The sequence below is a fragment of the Chanodichthys erythropterus genome, chromosome 21, assembly GCF_024489055.1.
Source record: "Chanodichthys erythropterus isolate Z2021 chromosome 21, ASM2448905v1, whole genome shotgun sequence".
NCBI classification, from domain to species: Eukaryota; Metazoa; Chordata; class Actinopteri; order Cypriniformes; family Xenocyprididae; genus Chanodichthys; species Chanodichthys erythropterus.
In genome coordinates, this window is record NC_090241.1 from 4,379,907 (window position 1) to 4,398,974 (window position 19,068).

Below are 19,068 nucleotides of genomic sequence, written 5' to 3' on the forward strand. Positions count from 1 at the left end.
TTAATGGAATATTCCAAATTAAACACAACTAAAGATCTATGGGAAGCATCTGCAGCCTGCTTCTCTAGCGTATGTGGCCTGCTGTTGATTACCACAGAAAACAGTGTTGTCTCACAATTTATACACTACTGTTAGAAAGTTTGTAGATGAAGTACAATCTTCAGTGTCACATGATTCTTCAGAAATCCTTCTAATATGCCGATTTGCTGCTTGAGAAACCCTTCTTCTTATTATTATGCTAAGTAAAAGTAAAAAGTGTTTGTGCTCCTACAGTGGAAACCTAGCTAGGTTGCACTTACATTTCATAAGCTAATTATGCTGGTGGACTGCTGTGGATGAAAGTCTGGTTGTGTTACTGATGTAATACTGACGTTTATAAAGTTTTTTTCCATGCAAAAAAATCGTATTATTATAAGTCTTATTACTGTTCATACAGTATGTCAAACAAAAGTAACCAGGTTTACTTTTTATTTTATCTGGTTGAAGGATTGGAGTAGGTAGTACCATGGCATTCTTTTAGATACTTTGGCTGGTCTGGTTTTTATTAGGCTGGTCTGCCTCAGCAGTGTAACAGCACTTGTCAACAAAGTGACTGAGATGGCCAATTAAATCAAAGTAGGCGGGGTTTAAGCGGAAGCGCAAATTCAGTGCAAACTGCGAAGCTTCCATTTTAACGTTGAAAGGGAGCGAGGTAAGATGGAAGTAGCAAAACATTTAATATTTGGTAACTGTTTTACATATTCGTTTTCAACATATTAGGCATACAAATACTTCCCTACTAGAATTAGACCTACCCTTTCCTTCACTGTTCTATTCCTTTATACATTATAAAAAAATGTTCAAGACATGGTTATGGCCTTGGTGTAAATACCATTTTCTTCATGGTATCATTGCATCATGTTACGGCTGCTGTTTGGCCAGGAAACATTTGTAATGTTTAATTGTTATGGCTATACTTAAAATACTATGATTTTGGCACTGCCAGCTGATCTTGTAAGAGCATTACTGTAGGGCTTTCAAGTGAAAACTAACAACTATTACTTCAAAAACTTATAAGCATACTTGTTTATTTAAATAATTAAACATGAATATTAACAAATTAAATTAAAACAATGGCCTGCAGCTTTCAATTATTTTTCAATTAGGTAAACATTACTTTTCAATATTTTCAAATAATTATGCGACTAAACAGTCCGTTTTAAACTACAAATAAGCAGTGATTATTTTTCTCTGATGTTTGATTCAAGTTTGGTGCTCATATTAAAGGGTTAGTTCACCCAAAAATGAAAATTCTGTCATTTATTACTCACCCTCATGCTGTTCCACACCCGTAAGATCTTTGTTAATCTTTGGAATGCAAATTAAGATATTTTTGATGAAATCCGATGGCTCCGTGAGGCCTGAATAGCCAGCAATGACATTTCCTCTCTCAAAATCCATTAATGTACTAAAAACATATCTAAATCAGTTCATGTGAGTATAGTGGTTCAATATTAATATTATAAAATAACGACTTATATAATGATGGCCAATTTCAAAACACTGCTTCAGGAAGCATCGGAGCATTATGAATCAGTGTATCAAATCAGTGGTTTGGAGCGCCAAAGTCACGTGATTTCAGCAGTTTGATGAGCAATCCGAATCATGATTCGACACGCTGATTAACGCTCAGAAGCTTCCTGAAGCAGTGTTTTGAAATCAGACATTTCTATACAAGTTGTTATATTTTTTTGCTGCACCAAAAATATTCTCGTCGCTTTATAATATTAATATTGAACCACTGTACTGTAGATATGTTTTTAGTACATTAATGGATCTTGAGAGAGGAAATGTCATTGCTAGCTATGCAGGCCTCACGGAGCCATTGGATTTCAACTAAAATATCTTAATTTGTGTTCCGAGTCTTACGGGTGTGGAGCGGCATGAGGGTGAGTAATTAATGACAGAATTTTAATTTTTGGGTGAACTAACCCTTTAAAAGTAAGTTATAGACATTAAGACATTAGCTGTATTTTTTGTGAAAAGCCATTCAATGATGTACATTGACATAAGACGAAGACTGTACTCATAATTACTTTAATAATATAAAAAGTGTATATATAAAATAAAATAAATAAAAAGTGTTTTAATCATACATGTTGCGGGCCGCCCCTGTCGATTCCGCCATCTTGAATGTTTCGCGGTGTTTCAGTAAACGTCGGAGAGAATCTTCACGCTCATTGGCTGCGCTGGTAGCGTTGTTTGGTGAGACGAATGCGAAAATAAAACAATGAAACACGCTTATTACAGTCCAAAAGGAGAATCAGTACCTGTACGACTGAAAAAGTAGAAAAGCCAGAAGACAGCAAGACTGACAAAGACAAAAAAGCATCAATAAGGCGTATACAAGATGGAAAGATCATATTTTGGACAGGTAAGTTAAGGGAATTAATTATTGTGCAGACCGCTCTCTAACTCACAAGTACCCGTGTAATTTACATAAACTTAAAAGATCGTGCTGAACCACGTCGATAGATGGCAGTACAGCTTGTAAGACCATTATTGTATCGGTACACGAAGAACAGCAATGCTAATACTAGCCAAATAACTTTTATGTCACATTTAACAACAGTTATGCTTCATTTATGAGCCACTGTTTACATAATGCAACTGTATAAGAACGATACTACAGTAAAACTGGTATCATAACATGTTTAATTTTAGTATTGCCTTAGTACCAAAGTATATTTTTCTCATTCATTTTACATCTTTACAAGTCGTCACTATTTGTTGTGGTAATCGACAACAGGCCACAGATTCATATTTAACCTAGCAATCCAAATGTTTTACCATTTCTGAACAGAAAATCTTTTGCCTGTCTCAGTATTTTTCTGGTTTGCCTTTTCTTGCTGTGTCCTTTGCTCAGGGTCTGCGGCAAACTCACGCAGCTCGACTCAAATGAATTCCTATTCGGACAGTGGATATCAGGAGGTGAGTGGTTACTATAGTAACACAGTGACGCCCAGACGATCAGAAGGGAGGTCTCAGTCGACAAGCTCCGCCCCCAGTGGGAGCCCCACCTTTGCCATGAGTTCTAGGGCTGAAGGACAGGCCTCAGCACAGGTATAAACATTCAAATAAACTGCTTGATTTAACTTTGCATGTTATTTTCGCTTTTTCGAATGTCATTAGTTCTGGATGATATTTGATCAGGGAGGCGGTTTTTCCATGTTTATGCGGATTTCCGCATACTTCTTGAGAAGTATGACGCACGTGAATCGCGAAATAGCCTTAAACAAACTAAACTCTGCGTTTTCAAATACTTCTCATTCACGGAATGCTTCCGACAGCACTGCAAGAGCGAGCGGCGCCATCTAGGGGATGTATGCAGGACACTCTTGGCATATCGGACAGGATCTAAAATTAACACTCGCTAAGCGGCAAATGCTAGTAAATTCAAGTTGTATGGAATACGATACGGTGTTTCTCGCCAGTCGGTGCGATTATCAAATGGCAAAGCATGTGGTTTACAGAGTTATATAGTTAGCATGTTTCAGAGTGAAGAGTGGTGTCCTGTTTGTTACACGTTTCCGGTGTTTTCAGAGCTGTAAAAGCTGCTCCACACGAGCTTGATCTCTGCAACTGTGAGTTTGCGTCGTTTATAACATGTATTTGAAAACGCAACATGCGCCAACCAAGTCCGCAGATTTGTAATGCTAATTATTTATTGTCAACAAAAGAAGCTTTATGAGCTTCCTGTTGTTTTTCGCCAAAATAAAAGCTCTGGTTTAACGTTTGAAAGGAAAGCATTTAAGACAGCCATATGATTGTAATTTTACTGTTAAAATTAAATACTATTAATTTATGTAATATTATTTTTTATTTAATACAGTGTGTTGTGTTTTATAGTATATTATACATATTATTAGCTATAAGAAACATAGCATTTTTATTAATGAGTTTCAGAAGCTTTAAATATGTGACCACAAAACCAGTCATGGTTTGAAAGCTGAATGAATAAGCTTTCCATTGATGTGTGGTTTGTTGGGACAATGTTTGGTCGAGATACAACTATTTGAAAATCTGGAATCTGAGGGTGCAGAAAAACAAAATATTGAGGAAAATCGCCTTTAAAGTTGTTCAAATGAAGTCCTTAGCAGTGCATATCCACTCACAAAAAATACATTTTTGATATATTTACAGTAGGAAATGTACAAAATATCTTAATGGAACATGATCTTTACTTAATATCCTTATGATTTTTGGCATAAAAGAAAAATCGATAATTTTGACCTATACAATGTATTGTTGGCTATTGCTACAAATATACCTGTGTGACTTATGACTGTTTTTTTGGTCCAGGGTCACATATTTTTGTGTGAAGTTGGATCATATCAAGATTGGTTTGACTTTTTGCTGTTGTATGAACATTCTTCAAAATTACATTTTGTGCTTAAAGGGTTAGTTCACCCAAAAATGAAAGTTCTGTCATCATTTACTCTCCCTCATGTCGTTCCAAACCCATAACACTTTCTATTCACTTATACTCTGACAGTTCAAAACGTTAATAAAGAGATCGTATGCGTCTCTTCAGAAGACTTTGATTTAACTGCTTGATTTATAAGGATTTATTTTACAATCTCTTTATGAACATTTGTATAGACTTTTAATGGAGGGACAGGAATATCTCAGATTTTATTAAAATACCTGGTTTGGAAGATGCTCAAAAGTCTTATGGTTTTGAGACAACATGAGAGTGAGTAATTGATAACAGAATTTAAATTTTTGGGTGAACTAACCTCTTTTTATTTTGAGGCTAAATGCCCATATAGGGGTTCAGGTTTTCCTTATTTTTTGTTCTTAGCTGATCACATGCCTAATTCTTCTAGTATTATTAAGAATTAAATGTTTTTTTGAATATTTTGGCGTTTATAACTGTATTATTACAGTGTAGTGTGTACAAATGATGGTTATAGTGTTTGTTTGTAATATGTTTCTCAGGTGGGCAGCAGTGGGCGTGTCATGAGGCGTGTCAGCTCTGTCCCCTCTCGAGCGCCATCCCCACTCTACACCCCGTCCCCACCTGCATCTCGCCAGCCTCTGCGTACTTCCCTTGGAAGCCCCTATGGCTCGCCTATAGTCTCAGAGCCCCGTCCTCTACCAAGCATATTTCCCGGCACCACCTTGCCTCCTTCCTCTAGCCACGCCCCTGAACCAGTTCACTCCAGCTACTTGGGACGGCATGGAAACGGGACGGGGTCGGAGTCTGGGTCGCCGACGCTCCTGCGGGCCGGTATGACCGCTCAGCCTCAGCAGTACGGAACCCTGGGGAAGCATGATACGCGTGCATATGACAGCACTCACTCTTCTTTTGGGTCTCGGGCCTATGACATCTTTGAGAGGATGGTTCTTTCAAGACCGGATAGCCTTACAGGTGGGTTACACATACAGTTGTCCTGTTTTACAGTTATTATTGTCAAGGTTAGGAGTTGTTCTAAAGGCTCAAAAGTGAACAGTAAAGACTTGTACATTTCAAGTAATGCTGTTCTTTTGAACTCCTATTCATCAAACAATCCTGAAAACAATGCATAATCATTAGCAGTACTTTTTCAACTTTGATAATAATAAGAAATGTTTCTTGAGCACCAAATCAGCATATTAAAACACTGGTGTAATGATGCTGAAAATTCAGCAGGAATAAATTTCATTTCACAAGGTTACTTTATTTTTGATTAAAATAAATGTAGAGGTGAACATAAGAGACTTTTAAAAAAATTGAATGATCCTATACTTTTAAGCACTAGTGTAAGTAGCAACCGATGATTTTCTAAACCATAAAACTTTATTCCATAAAGTTTAAATCCATAAAACGATTTTCTCTTCCATCCTGACCAAGCCAGAACTCTATCAAACACAATTTCTACACCACTTTTAAAAAGTTACGGATTTAAGGACACAGGTTTGATATGTGTGAAACTTTCTTAGCATTGTATATATTATACAAGGATTAGTAATGCTGTCACTTATCTGTGTTTGTATGCGTGTTTGGTTTGGATTATAAAATCTTCCCTGGCTTAGGAAGGTATTTCTTTCAGGAAAATCCCCTCATGAGGTGAATTTTCAAAACATGGAAAGAAATGTGAATAATTTAAGCATTTTTCAGTTTAATCTATGACATAGCTAGTGTATATTGTCTGTTAAAATTTCAAGATCCACGGAAAGAAATCTTTACACATTTCACAACATAAATGGGTCCAGAGATGACTCCGTACATGGTGATGGTGTAGGTGCGCACCGCAGTGTGTCTGACACAAATGGGTTCTCATAAAAGTGCAAAAAATGATTCTAGTAATTGCTCCTACCCGAATGATCATAACCCTCTGATTACAAGATGTTGTGCGTATATATGAGATTGTGAATCAAAAGTGCTGAGATTCATTAATATAGGGCCTGTATAGTATATTGTTTCAAAATCGCATTACAGTCTCAGTTCCATTTGCAATAAACATCCACATGAAACTGGAGCTGCATGGATATTGACTCTGTGTGTGTGTGTGTGTGTGTGTGTGTGTGTGTGTGTGTGTGTGTGTGTGTGTGTGTGTGTGTGTGTGTGTACGTACGTTTAGTCTTTATGCTTGTGTGCTCTTGTGTTTTGTAGGATTACTCTGATGATAATCTCACATTCTGACTCTGTGGGATACTTCCTCAGATGTGCCCCACTGCCCCATTTAGGCTGTATTTCTCTGTAGATCATGCATGATGTAAAACCTTTGAAAACGAAGCTTTTAACTCCAGGCTCTTCAGAAAGAACTATTGTTGAATTTGGAGATGTATGAAGTAATTCGAAATTTATGAAAGACAAACTCACTGAATTCTGCATGGCTGTTCCAAGCCAGCGAGCTGTGCAGCTTTTGTTCGGTTCACAGTTTGCTTTATGATATCGCCAGTGTCTGATTGACATGTGAGAAAAGTTTTGTAAGAACCCAGTTGAGGCATTTCTATGCTAATGTTATACTGACTCAACATTCAGTCACTGTATAAAGACAGAATAGAGATAGTTCCTTATTCTTTTAGACAGGAAGCTCAGTACCATGGTACTGTATTTGTTTAAGCCCCTTGGAGTACTACGTAAATTTTATAGTATTTGCATACGGTAATCATTCTTTACCATGGTATCGGGATTCTGATTCACAAGCTCTTCAGATTTAATTGGATTCTTATTCATTTAGTGTATTGCCCATTTTGCTTACATATAAAATAAATGATCTCTTTCCAAATGTAAATTTTACAGCATTGCAGTCTTTGAGACTGATTCAAATTGGTAACTTGTCTTTTTGAAATTCATGAAAAGAACCGGCTTAAAAGAGTCATTTGCTTCAGGAATTAGGCTACACTGGTCACGCTAGGGCTGCCCTCGTCTAAAGATTTTTCTGGTCAACTAGTAGTCGTTCTTTTTAAGCATTAGTCGACTAATCACACGTTTATTAATAAACCATATAAAATCATAATAATATCCTTTAATGCCTACATAGCCTAATCAAGCGCACGCATAATGCTTGCCACAGCACACCGGCAGAAGTAATGATTATGAATGCGTCAGGAAAAAACAGCAAGGAGACTGCTTTAACATTTAATAATTAATTGATAAACTGTTGTTTTCTGTATTATCGGCTGGAGTGATGAAGTTAACGCTGCTGACTCATCATCTCCACAGAAGTCGACACGCCTACATGCACATTTCATATGGATTACATAACCAAAGAATATTTATTTTCCATTTCAATTGGTTCATTTAAAAGTAGACATTTCATTTTCTATAGATATATTTTTCAAGTATGTGAAACAAGTTTACATGGAGTTTCGGTTCTTTCTTCTTCTTTCTTTTTTTGCGCTCTCAGTTCACAATTCACAGAGAGAGATGGCAGAATGCACCCTGTTTGCTTTCATTATTTTACAAAAACACAATGTTTTCTTGTTGTTGTGAGGGCACGCAACAAAAAGTAGACTCTTCACAGATTCCAAATATGTATTACTCTTATCTGTATGACCAAAAATGGAGTATTTTAAGTGCAAATGATCGCACCGGCGCCTCCATATTAGCTGTCTTGCAGCAAGCGCTACTATTTACCTTTCACACTCCGCACAAACACTTGAATAGCCCACATTTTTCTAGGTTAACGTTAAAGTGTATTCAAACTTAAGTTCTGACCGCATCGCGAGCAAAATACAAACACACGTGCTGTGCTGAAGGAAACAGCCTACGGCTCGCGTGTTTGAACGCAGCTAGAGCAGGCAGAGGTAAATGAGCCGTACTTTAGTGACATTTGAATTCTCCGCTGTAATGCGATCTCACGCAAACATATTTTTCATTTGTGCTGGTAGATTACAGCAAAACAATTCACATGCACACAAACCTCTGCTCTGGTCGCATCTCAGGAAAACACATTGTGTTGGAGCACTGAGGAAAGGAACACCAACGATATGTCTCTGAATGACAAGAGACCAAGGTGAGAGAAGTGATACTTCTTAATGCATAATACTGCAATTATAATCTTATGCATACTACAGTGCAGTGATTGGATTAAATTAGCTTATGTCATGAATATATATGTCGAGATTCGCTCGAAACAGTCTAGGTCAGCATGTTCGACCATGCCCATACTTGGGCTGAAAGTACACAATGACGTCAGATTTTGTGACGTTGCTCCATCTCAGCTTTTCAAACCAGAAGACAGAAATCGCTCTGAAAAATGCAAAAATAACTATTTTTCACTTATGAATAACATTAATGAGTACCTTTAGTGTTTTCAAAGATGTGCAGCCTATACATATCTGTTCACATCTCAAAAAAAGTGTTTTGGGGTTTCATGAACCTTTAAGAATAATAAAATCAGCCTACGTTATAGTTTAATGTTAAAGATATTAATATTACTAAAGTGAGTGAGTCTTAGTTTATTTTTATGTTTGTATGAAGGCTAAATGCAAATAAAAGCTGAACATAAATTTATTTGTACTGTTTTTTTATTTCTAAAATATTATATAGTTTTATAGGAAGAGATTTCATAGATTTGGCAAATTCATTTTTCAGACGTTTGTAGGTACAGACATCCGTTGTGGCCGTTCTTGGCAGTTTTTCTGAGGCTATTACACAGTTCATATCGATATCGGAATTATATCGTATCGACCGAAATTAAGAATTATATTGTGATATAAATTTTGGCCATATCGTCCAGCCCTACTCGTAAGAGTCATTTGTTACTGGTTACATTGTTTTTGTATGTAGCCTGCGAAGACCTTTCTATCCATTGATTCACAATACACTGTCCTTTCATTGCATCACTTTCAGCAAAGACTGCAATCCCACATTCACACTCATTCTTTGCCATGGTGCTGAAGATTCAGATTCGGCAGAACTAGATACATTTTTAAGCAGCCAGTGAAAGTATGCAATAAAAGATATTGAAGAATCTGTATCAGGATCATTCAAATGAATATCACGATTGATATTTGTACCCATGCATAGCAAATTATACATTTTGGTACTGACAGATGGAGGCTCTAACACTGTAGACCATGGTTATCAGCTAATGTGATAAACTCACAATGGCCAAATATGCCTCTATCTGACTGGAATTTCTGTTCCAGCAGATAGTTTGAAGGCAAAGATCAAAGTTGGTCTGCTTAGGTTGTGGGTCTGGTCAAATGTGTGCCATTGAAACTTCTGGTTTTGAATGTCAGTCTCACAAGGTTGCATGGGAATACATGCCCTACAGCTCTTAAAACTCTTGTACACTAATGAGCATACTCTACAATGTCAGAATATAAGCATTTTGGTTTGTCAGTAGTTTCAGTAATTATGCTCCAAGAGTTGGGTAATTGGGTATGCAATTTTGGGTAGGCGTTCATGAGCAAATCTATTGTGTCCTGTTTGCCATGAAATTATGTGTGGGAGAGACCTTTGGCTAATTTGTCTAAATTGCACAATTAATTGTATGCGTATCTCTGATTGTGTCAGGCAAACTGACATTCATGTCACCAACAGCAACACAACGTAGTGCCTTCTTTCAGTATAAAACTGCTTTTATCTAGCTGCTGCTGAATACGCCTCATACTTGTTCAAGGTCATTATCTTTCACAGATACATGTGAAGGTGTGAAAGTCCAGTGGAGTGGTTAATTAAAGCAAACCGTTTTTATAGAATACAACTTACATCTCCAGTTGAAGACTTGAGATTCGTTTGCCTAGTGAAGCACAACTTAATTCTTGAATATCTTGTTGTACAGCCCGATTTTGCTGATGAACAACATCTTCACCAGCTGGACTAGGTTCTTTCTTGACATCTATGGTTCCATGAAGAACTTGCCACTGTATAAAAGGTTCTTTATATGAAAAAAGGTTCTTTAGATTATTAAAATGTTCTTCACACTAAGAAAAAAAGGTTCTTTTTAAGAACTATTCAATGAAAACGAAAAGGTTGGCACACCGCAAATCCATAAATAGAATTTTTTTATTGCATGTTCTCACCAAAAGTGATGTTTTGAGCCATATGACTCTTCATCAGACAGTCAAACCATTCACAAGTAGGCCCTTATTTTTATCAGGGTCATGATAGACCACATGACTACATCACATGTTTAAAAAAATTCGACAAGCATACACATGTAGTACCATAATGATTTCAACAATGCCATCTAAACAAAAGAGCAAAAAACAAACAGCCATGAAAACATCAAATAGCTAGAACAGCCAAATCTAACAACAAACATCTAACTGCAACAAATTTACAATACTGCACCCAAACAGAACATCACAAAAAATGAATATCACAGTTTAAAAGGATAGTTCACCCAAAAATGAAAATTCTGTCACCCTCATGTCGTTCTAAACCTGTCAGACCTTCGTTCATCTTCGGAACACAAATTAAGATCTTTTTGATGAAATCCGTGAGCTTTCTGACCTCTCATACACTGCAACGTAAGCACTTTCAAGACCCAGAAAGGCAGTAATATAGTTAAAATAGTCCATGTGACTCCAGTGGTTCAACCTAATGTTATGAAGCGATGAGAATACCTTTTGGGTGTGCAAAAAGCAAAACAAAAATAACAACTTTATTCAACAATTTTTTCAACAGTACTACGTGAAGAGCATAGGAGACGGACAGGGAAGAGAAGAAATTGTTGAATAAAGTCATTATTTTTGTTTTGTTTTTGCACACAAAACCTATTCTCGTTGCTTCGTAAGATCAAGGTTGAACCACTGGAGTCACATGGACTATTTTAACGATGTCTTTACTACCTTTCTGGGCCTTGAAAAGTGGTACTTACGTTGCAGTCTATCGGAGGCCCGAAAGCTCATTGATTTCATCAAAAATATCTTAATTTGTGTTTTGAAGATGAACGAAGGTCTTAAGGTTTGAACGAAATGAGAGTAATTAATGACAGAATTTTCATTTTTGGGTGAACTAACCCTTTAAAGCAGTGGTTCCCAAAGTGGGGGTCGTGAGATGATTTCCAGAAATATATATATATTTTTTTTAATGATTAGAAATAGCAGATATTATCAATAACTGTAACCAAATACTAAAAATAGTAGTTAAATTTAAAAACAAAAACCATGCAAATAAAAAAAAGCCATCAACCTTTCGATTTTCCTTTCCCTCGACCGTGACTCCTGAGGTGATTGCGACAAATTAACAACATAGCAACAGTATCAGTTGCAGCAGGTCAATTTACAGCACCATGTTGAACATTCAGACATGTGTACGTATGCACATGCATGTGGTAATTCTTTAAGCTTTGGATATTATTTTTGTCGAAATGAAACGTTGTTTAATATAGGTTGGTGGTGGTTGAGGAGATTCCTCTTTCAATATGTAAGGTGCTTTGAGTGTCCAGAAAAGCGCTATATAAATGTAAGGAATTATTATTATTATTATCGACCAGAGACAACGCAGGGAGGCCAGCGGAGGAGAGCGGATAAGCACCAGTCATGCCTTTGCAGTAGATATGCGGAGCAGCACGCGCTATTGTGCTTTCACATACGCACTGCCGGACTGCATCCGTGTGCTGCAGTGTGAACACTCTAATCCGTTAATATGGGCACGGAAAAAAAATAAACACTGCATACGCACTGCAAACAGAGTAGGCCAAAAGTTTGGGAACTGTTTTTCTTTAAAGAACTGTTCACAGAAAGTTTCTTTGGGAACCCCAAAATGGTTCCATGGCATCACTGCAAAAAAAAAAAAACTTTATTTTTAAGAGTGTGTTGTAAGCTGATCTTTTCAGTAGAATATAATGTCTTGAGAAATATCGCACCGTTCAAAAGAGTAGATTTGTCAGTTGTTTATTGTTGTATAAACTCATGACATTGACTGACTGTGATCTCTTATGTTCAACTAGGCTTGCAAACCTCTTACAGTCAGAACAGCCAGTTAGGCCAAGAAGCCCGCTCCCCCGACTGCCACGTCACACCAATCTATGAGGACAGAACCTTCCAGAACCCTCTGTACCAGAGCCCTACACACGGCTCCCAGAGTGCTGTCTCCAGAAACAATACAGGTATGTGCCGGATGTCCTTCATGCACCACTGCTGTCTTTACAAACTCAGTGAATGAGGTCTGACGTTTCCACAGTGTTAATCTTAACAATGTCTGTATTGCCAACTCTCTCACTCAGGGTTTGGTACTTTACAAAGGACCACTAGTCAGTGTAGCACTCTGAGGTACCAGCGAGGGTTATTCTCAATGGGCTCCATGGCAACGCACACTGACACCTATCGCCCCGCCCATTACCGCCAAGCTGACTCGAACTACAACAGACACGCAGCTGCCGTCGACAACGCTGTCACACGCTCGCCTTCCATAGACAGTGCTCACAAAGATCCAAGGTGAAAATCCGAGTGATTCCATAAACGTTGCAGAGAGCTTTGAGAAAAGATTTAGAATGAGCTTTGAAATCATTGACATTTAAAACAAGGATAATTTGCTTGTAAATGAAACCCAGCTTGTCTTCCTGCATTATTCTAACTTATTTATTTGTTGATTCTCCACAATGTTTGTGCATATATTTCTTTGTAATCATTTTTCTAGGCATGTTTATTTTGCAGACAGAACATGACCTTGACAGAAAATGTAAACCAGATCGCCTCATATTTGCAGTGCATATTTTAATGACAAATGTGATTGGGGGAAAATAGAAACTGGACCGATTTAATGTATTTAGTTGTTTGCCCTGATGCTAACATGTAAACACTAGTATTTTGAGTGAAAAGATTGGAATATTTTATTAAAATCTGCAAAGATTAATTTGTCAATGTGGGATTTTTTTCATATTTGTTTGTGTGTTTGACATCTATATTCTGCATGCCTGTTAGGGAGTTTGCCTGGAGAGACCCTGAGCTGCCAGAGGTGATCCGGATGCTACAGCATCATTTCCCTTCTGTCCAGGCCAATGCTGCAGCGTACATACAGCACCTCTGCTACGGAGATAACCGCATAAAGGCGGAGGTATGGTTATACACACACACACACACACACACACACACACACACACACTTCTTAGTGAGGACATTGCATAGGCTTCCATTGGTTTTATATCAAGTCAATTATATTTTATGTCACTTAACCCAACCCCTACTCCTAAACCCACCCATCACAGAAACATGTGCAAAACATTTTATTTAGACTTAAATAAAAATGTATTTTGATTGATTTATAAGCCTTTTTAACTAGTGAGGACCGATCAAATACTTTCACATTATAAGTATGGCCAAAACAAGTACGCACGCACGCACGCACACACACACACACACACACACACACACATACACACACAATGCAAATAGGCACTTCCCATTTATGTCTTCCATTGTTCTCAAATAGAGCTGACTTATTATAACCCATAAGAATATAATAAAGCATTATTAGTTGTTTTATGCACATTTAATTGGAAATAAATCTTGGACATCTGTGTAGTGCAGGATGAGGCATCATCATTTATAATAACTGCAAAATTTAAATGTGTGTACACTACTGTTAAAAAGTTTGTGGTCTTTTTGAAAGAAATTTATCTTTTTATTAAGTACATTAATTTGATCAGTGACAGTAAAAACATTTATGATGATTTAAAATAAAAGATGTTCTTTGAACTTTCTATTTAAAAAAAAAAAAAAAAAAACTGAAATGTATCTCAGTTTCCACAAAATATTAAGAAACTGTTTTCAACTGTAATAATCAGAAATGTTTCTTGAACACCAAATCAGCATAATAAAATTATTTCTGTAGGATCACATGGCACTGAAGTCTGGAGTATTGATGCTGAAAATTCAATACAATAAAATGAATATATTTACATTTTAAAATATTAATTATTTTAAATAGTAGTGATGTAGTAGATAAATAGTAGTAGACATTTTTTTCTGTAATTAATCATGATTAAAAACATAGATATGTTTTCATAGTTTTTAATGTTTTTATATTGTAATAATTTCACAGTTACTCTCCAAATTAATGTAGAAAAAACTTAGTGTATTTGAAATTTTGTTTAATGGCATCTTTTTGTGAATGAAGGCCAGTATCACTGATGCTAATACTGCTACTGATGTCTCTATGAAACTCATTTTTTTAATTAATTATAGACATTCAGCATTACAGTACAACTAAAAGCTGTCAATTTCAACATTTATTAGGCTTTAAAAAATTACTTTTAATTTAAGTTAACTTAAAACAATCTTCACATAAACTCATTATAATAAATGTCATAATTACCTGTGGCCTTCTGTCAAATAGGTAGGAAATATACAAAAATTAAATAAAGTTATCAAACACTTTACAGTCTTCACTTAAATTATAAATGAAATATAGATTAATCCTTATTAAAACTACAGTTTTCTCTGTTACCTTTGTTCTTTTGATTAACATTAATGACAGACATCACAGCAACTGGTTTATTAGGCTGCTGTCACTTTAAGAGCTGCCGCTGCCGAACATGACGCGAACACAACTCTATAAGTTCATTTAAGACCTTATTTAACTCATTTAAGACAGCTCTTATGTGGACACTTCAACAAATCAGACATTTTGGCATAATTCTGTGTGTTGTTGTTCAAGCATGAAAGAGAACTTGATACTGGCGCGCGTCACATGTCACAGACATTCACAGAAAGCGTGTTCTCGTTTTTCTTGTGGTGCTTGAATGATTTAAAAGCATTTGCATGAATAAGAGCGTGATCATATAATGTAATGCTAGTCGAATTATGATGAAAAAAATGGATTCTGCATTAATTGCGTTAAATATTTTTAGCGTGTTAAACTGAAAAAAATGAATCATGCGTTAACATGCTAATTTTGCATGCACTAATAAACAGAAAATTGTTATTTTAAATTGTAACAATGTTTCACAATACTACTTTGTACTGTATTTTTATTCAAAGGAAGCCTTTGGGAGCATAAGAAACTTCTTTCACAAACAAAACTGACCCCCAAACATTTAAACGGGTACTGTATATCAGTGTTTAGGAGGACAATAGCATAAAGATGGCTCACAGGGACATCTGTGCATGAACTCAAACCAGTGATTTGGTTCCTTTTTAGTGAATCATTTCATTATCACAGATCATATAATGATTCACATGAATAAATTTCCACTCGGCTACCATGCTGCTTGTGCAGACAATGTGATAAATGTAGCGTTTTTACATTTCTTGTTGAATAATTTACTGGTCATTGCTGGAAAAGCTACAGTTTTTGAAATAGCAGTTAAATTACTAGTATGCTACTAAAAATGTTTCTATTTTCAGTTAGTTGGCAGAAAGAGAAGCACACCTTGGACACGTAAATGTGCACGCATATAAAACCTTGCACACTCTTACTGTATGCTTTCAGGTGTGTCGTCTTGGGGGAATCCGGCACCTGGTGGATCTGCTTGACCACAAAACCCTGGAAGTTCAGCGGAATGCCTGCGGAGCTCTGCGGAACCTAGTGTACGGAAAAGCCACAGATGATAATAAAGTGTGTGTGAGGAATGCCGGTGGAATCCCAGCTTTGGTTCGTCTGTTGAGAAAAACTCCAGACACTGAAGTGCGAGAGCTCGTAACCGGTGAGTGGGTGTGTGGGGTCACATGACTGACATAAGAGAGTCTTTCTTTTTGCTCTTTCATTCCCTCTGTCTGGTTCTTTCTAACTCGCTTTCTTTTGCTCCTGTGGTGAGATCAGTTTGAGCTGTGAAGCTCAGATCAGAGATTACAGTCAATGGAACTCGTGGCTGTGATTAATGTGGAGGAGACATAGTATTTGATTAAAAGCTGAGCTGACACAAACTTGCACGCACACACATTCTCTCCAAGCTGGATATCCTAAGTATCTCTAGATAGATACTGGGAAATTCTACCCTCTCAAGCAGTTTTCCTGGTGCATACAGTGAATTTTCACTGTCATTTCTCAAACAGAGGCAGCAGGTTTGTTCTGCAAAGCCGGATCTCTCTTCTATATGCAACCACAGAGATTATTTGGTGTTAATGATCTCTATCTGCAGGATTTTTCGTTGCACTCCCACTGTCTCTTTACAGTTTTACTGCACACCTCTGAATGTGTCTCTCATGGTTCTAATGAGCTTTGTTAAATGATCAAGTGTGTTTTTAATTACTTATACATAAAGTCGTTCATTAAATTAAACAATTACTTAAGAAATAATGAGTAATTTTACTAATACAAGCGTCTATATAAGTAAATCACTTGCACGTGTGACTAAATTTCACGCTAGGTGACTAAATAATGTCTGTCATTATGATTTCTAAAGGATCATGTGACACTTGAGTAATGTGTACTGATTTGCCATCACAGGAATAAGTACTCGACCGTGACATCGATGATCGATCATGTAAGCAAAGCAATTTATGGAATGGAATCACTTAATAATGTAGATAAAAATAAAGCACAAATCTGCCATAAACATAGCATTATAATGAGAACTTTATAGAAATCTATAGTAAATTCTGTCCTTGCCTGTGTTTTAGCACACTGTCATGAAAGCGGCATCATCACGGCGGGAGCTCTCTCTCTCTCATTCTCACTATAACGCGTAACTTAAAGTTCACTGGCATTTGCATCCTTTTATGCAGATACAAGTTGCAATGTTACGTCTGTTATGTATCTGAGTTATGTGATTAATATCATAGGATGTGTCATAGAATGGGCTTCAGTTTATTGGCATAAATTCACTCTTAACCTCAGGCAGCTATTCCTTTTAGATGCTTCTTAATAACAGCTGCATCATAATCATAATCTAACTGTGTTCTAATCACGTGTTCATGTTTTCATGTCATATTTTTATTTGTAACATTCATTTTCATAAGACTCTTCAGATATTTTCGTTATCTCCATGATGGCCATGCCCCACCCCCTGTACACGCCCCGTCCCCCGAGTACTTGATTACTCATTTTGAAAACTATCGATGATTGAAATGAAAAATTGCGAAAATCCCTTGTCCATATTACTGTGAGAATTTACTGAAAAGGCATGGACACAGTTATTTTTGTGGCTGACCTTATTGCGTATGCATTTGTAGGAGTTTTCCCTTTCAGATGCAAAATTTATCGGAGGAGAGTATTTAAATGATCACGTGCAGAACTTTCCACTCCCATCTGCTCTTTTTTTGGGAATGTAATGTGCTCTCACTAATTTGCCCTGTTTAGTAAATCTGGCCCTTAGTATTTTTTAATTAATAAATTTTTAAGTTTCCTTCATTTTATATTTAATTGGCTCTCCTAGTCTTTCTTATTTAATACTGTACTATTGCATTTTATGTTATTCTACTACATTTTGGGGTCTTGTCTTGACAGGTGTGTTGTGGAACCTGTCGTCATGTGATTCTGTGAAAATGACGATCGCTCGGGACGCTCTCGGGCCACTTACCAACACAGTGATTATCCCTCACTCCGGGTGGGGTGCGGCCCCTCAGCGAGAGGACCAGAAACTTAAACTGCACTCATCTTTGGTGCTGAGGAACACCACTGGATGCCTCAGGTAAGTCTTATGCTAATGTCCCCTTAGAAACGTCCGGTCATGTATACCAGCCTAATTACACAGGGCTTCCTGTTTAGATCGAATAATCAATAGTCGTTCAGATGACCTGCTGACTAGCTGATTTGGAAAAATATAGTTTTGCATATCCTTGGTGGTAGCAGTATCACTCCTCAGAGATGATCACTGTTTTCCATTTCTTTGTGACAATGACTGTATTCATCTAAATTAGATGAACATTGTATTGTTGACCACATGATGCTGATGTGTGTGTGTGTGTGTGTGTGTGTGTGTGTGTGTGTGTGTGTGTGTGTGTGTGTGTGTGTGTGTGTGTGTGTGTGTGTGTGTGTGTGTGTGTGTGTCTCAGGAACCTGAGCTCAGCTGGAGAAGAGGCCAGAAGGCAGATGCGTTGCTGTGAAGGGCTGATTGATTCCCTTCTCTATATAATCAAAACCTGTGTAAACACTTCTGATTATGACAGCAAGGTTAGAGATATTCTTGTGATTGCATACAGAATACATCTAGTTCTGATGTACAACATTATATTGCATTGTTGCTAATATTTAGAACATGTTTGATATATTCTTGCCAGATATTTGACTAATTTTCAGACTGTATATGCGATGACAGCTGGGAACTGGCAGAGGCTCTTGTTGCTTATAAAAAGGTGTTACATGTTTTCTATGCCACTCCTTGAAGGGCCAAACAGTATGGAGTGCCCCTAGTGGTGGACCACAGCATTGTTCAGCTTTGGGTCTTTCTTTACAAAATCTTAGTCATAGCATGCCATCTGCTGGAACAGGAAGCCCGGAAAAGAGTGTTTTTGAAAAAATAAAAATGTTTTTAATTTTATTATTACTTTTATTTACATTTATTATTATGAATAATTATAATTATAAGAAATATAATTATAAAAAATAGCTATTTGTTTATATTTTATTTACTAATTTAATTGAACCCATTTCACTTTCTTTTATACATGGAACACAGAGGGTGATTTTTGAAGAATATCCAGGACACTTTTCAATATAATGAAGATTGGGGCTGTCAAGCTCCAAAATGGCAAAATAGT

At 36.8% G+C, this 19,068-nt stretch overlaps 1 protein-coding gene across 3 annotated transcripts in view; it reads left to right on the top strand.

The window, feature by feature from the left end:
- The window catches only part of pkp4 (plakophilin 4), a 48,666-nt gene that overhangs the window by 18,206 nt on the left and 11,392 nt on the right, over positions 1-19,068 (top strand). The window contains exons 6-13 of one of the 3 annotated variants that reach the window (XM_067373372.1): positions 2,906-3,102; positions 4,981-5,413; positions 12,378-12,536; positions 12,654-12,864; positions 13,351-13,483; positions 15,860-16,073; positions 17,816-17,999; positions 18,364-18,481. In XM_067373372.1, the coding sequence (XP_067229473.1) occupies positions 2,906-3,102; positions 4,981-5,413; positions 12,378-12,536; positions 12,654-12,864; positions 13,351-13,483; positions 15,860-16,073; positions 17,816-17,999; positions 18,364-18,481 (1,649 nt within the window). The other 2 variants (XM_067373371.1, XM_067373370.1) reach the window with 2 other exon arrangements.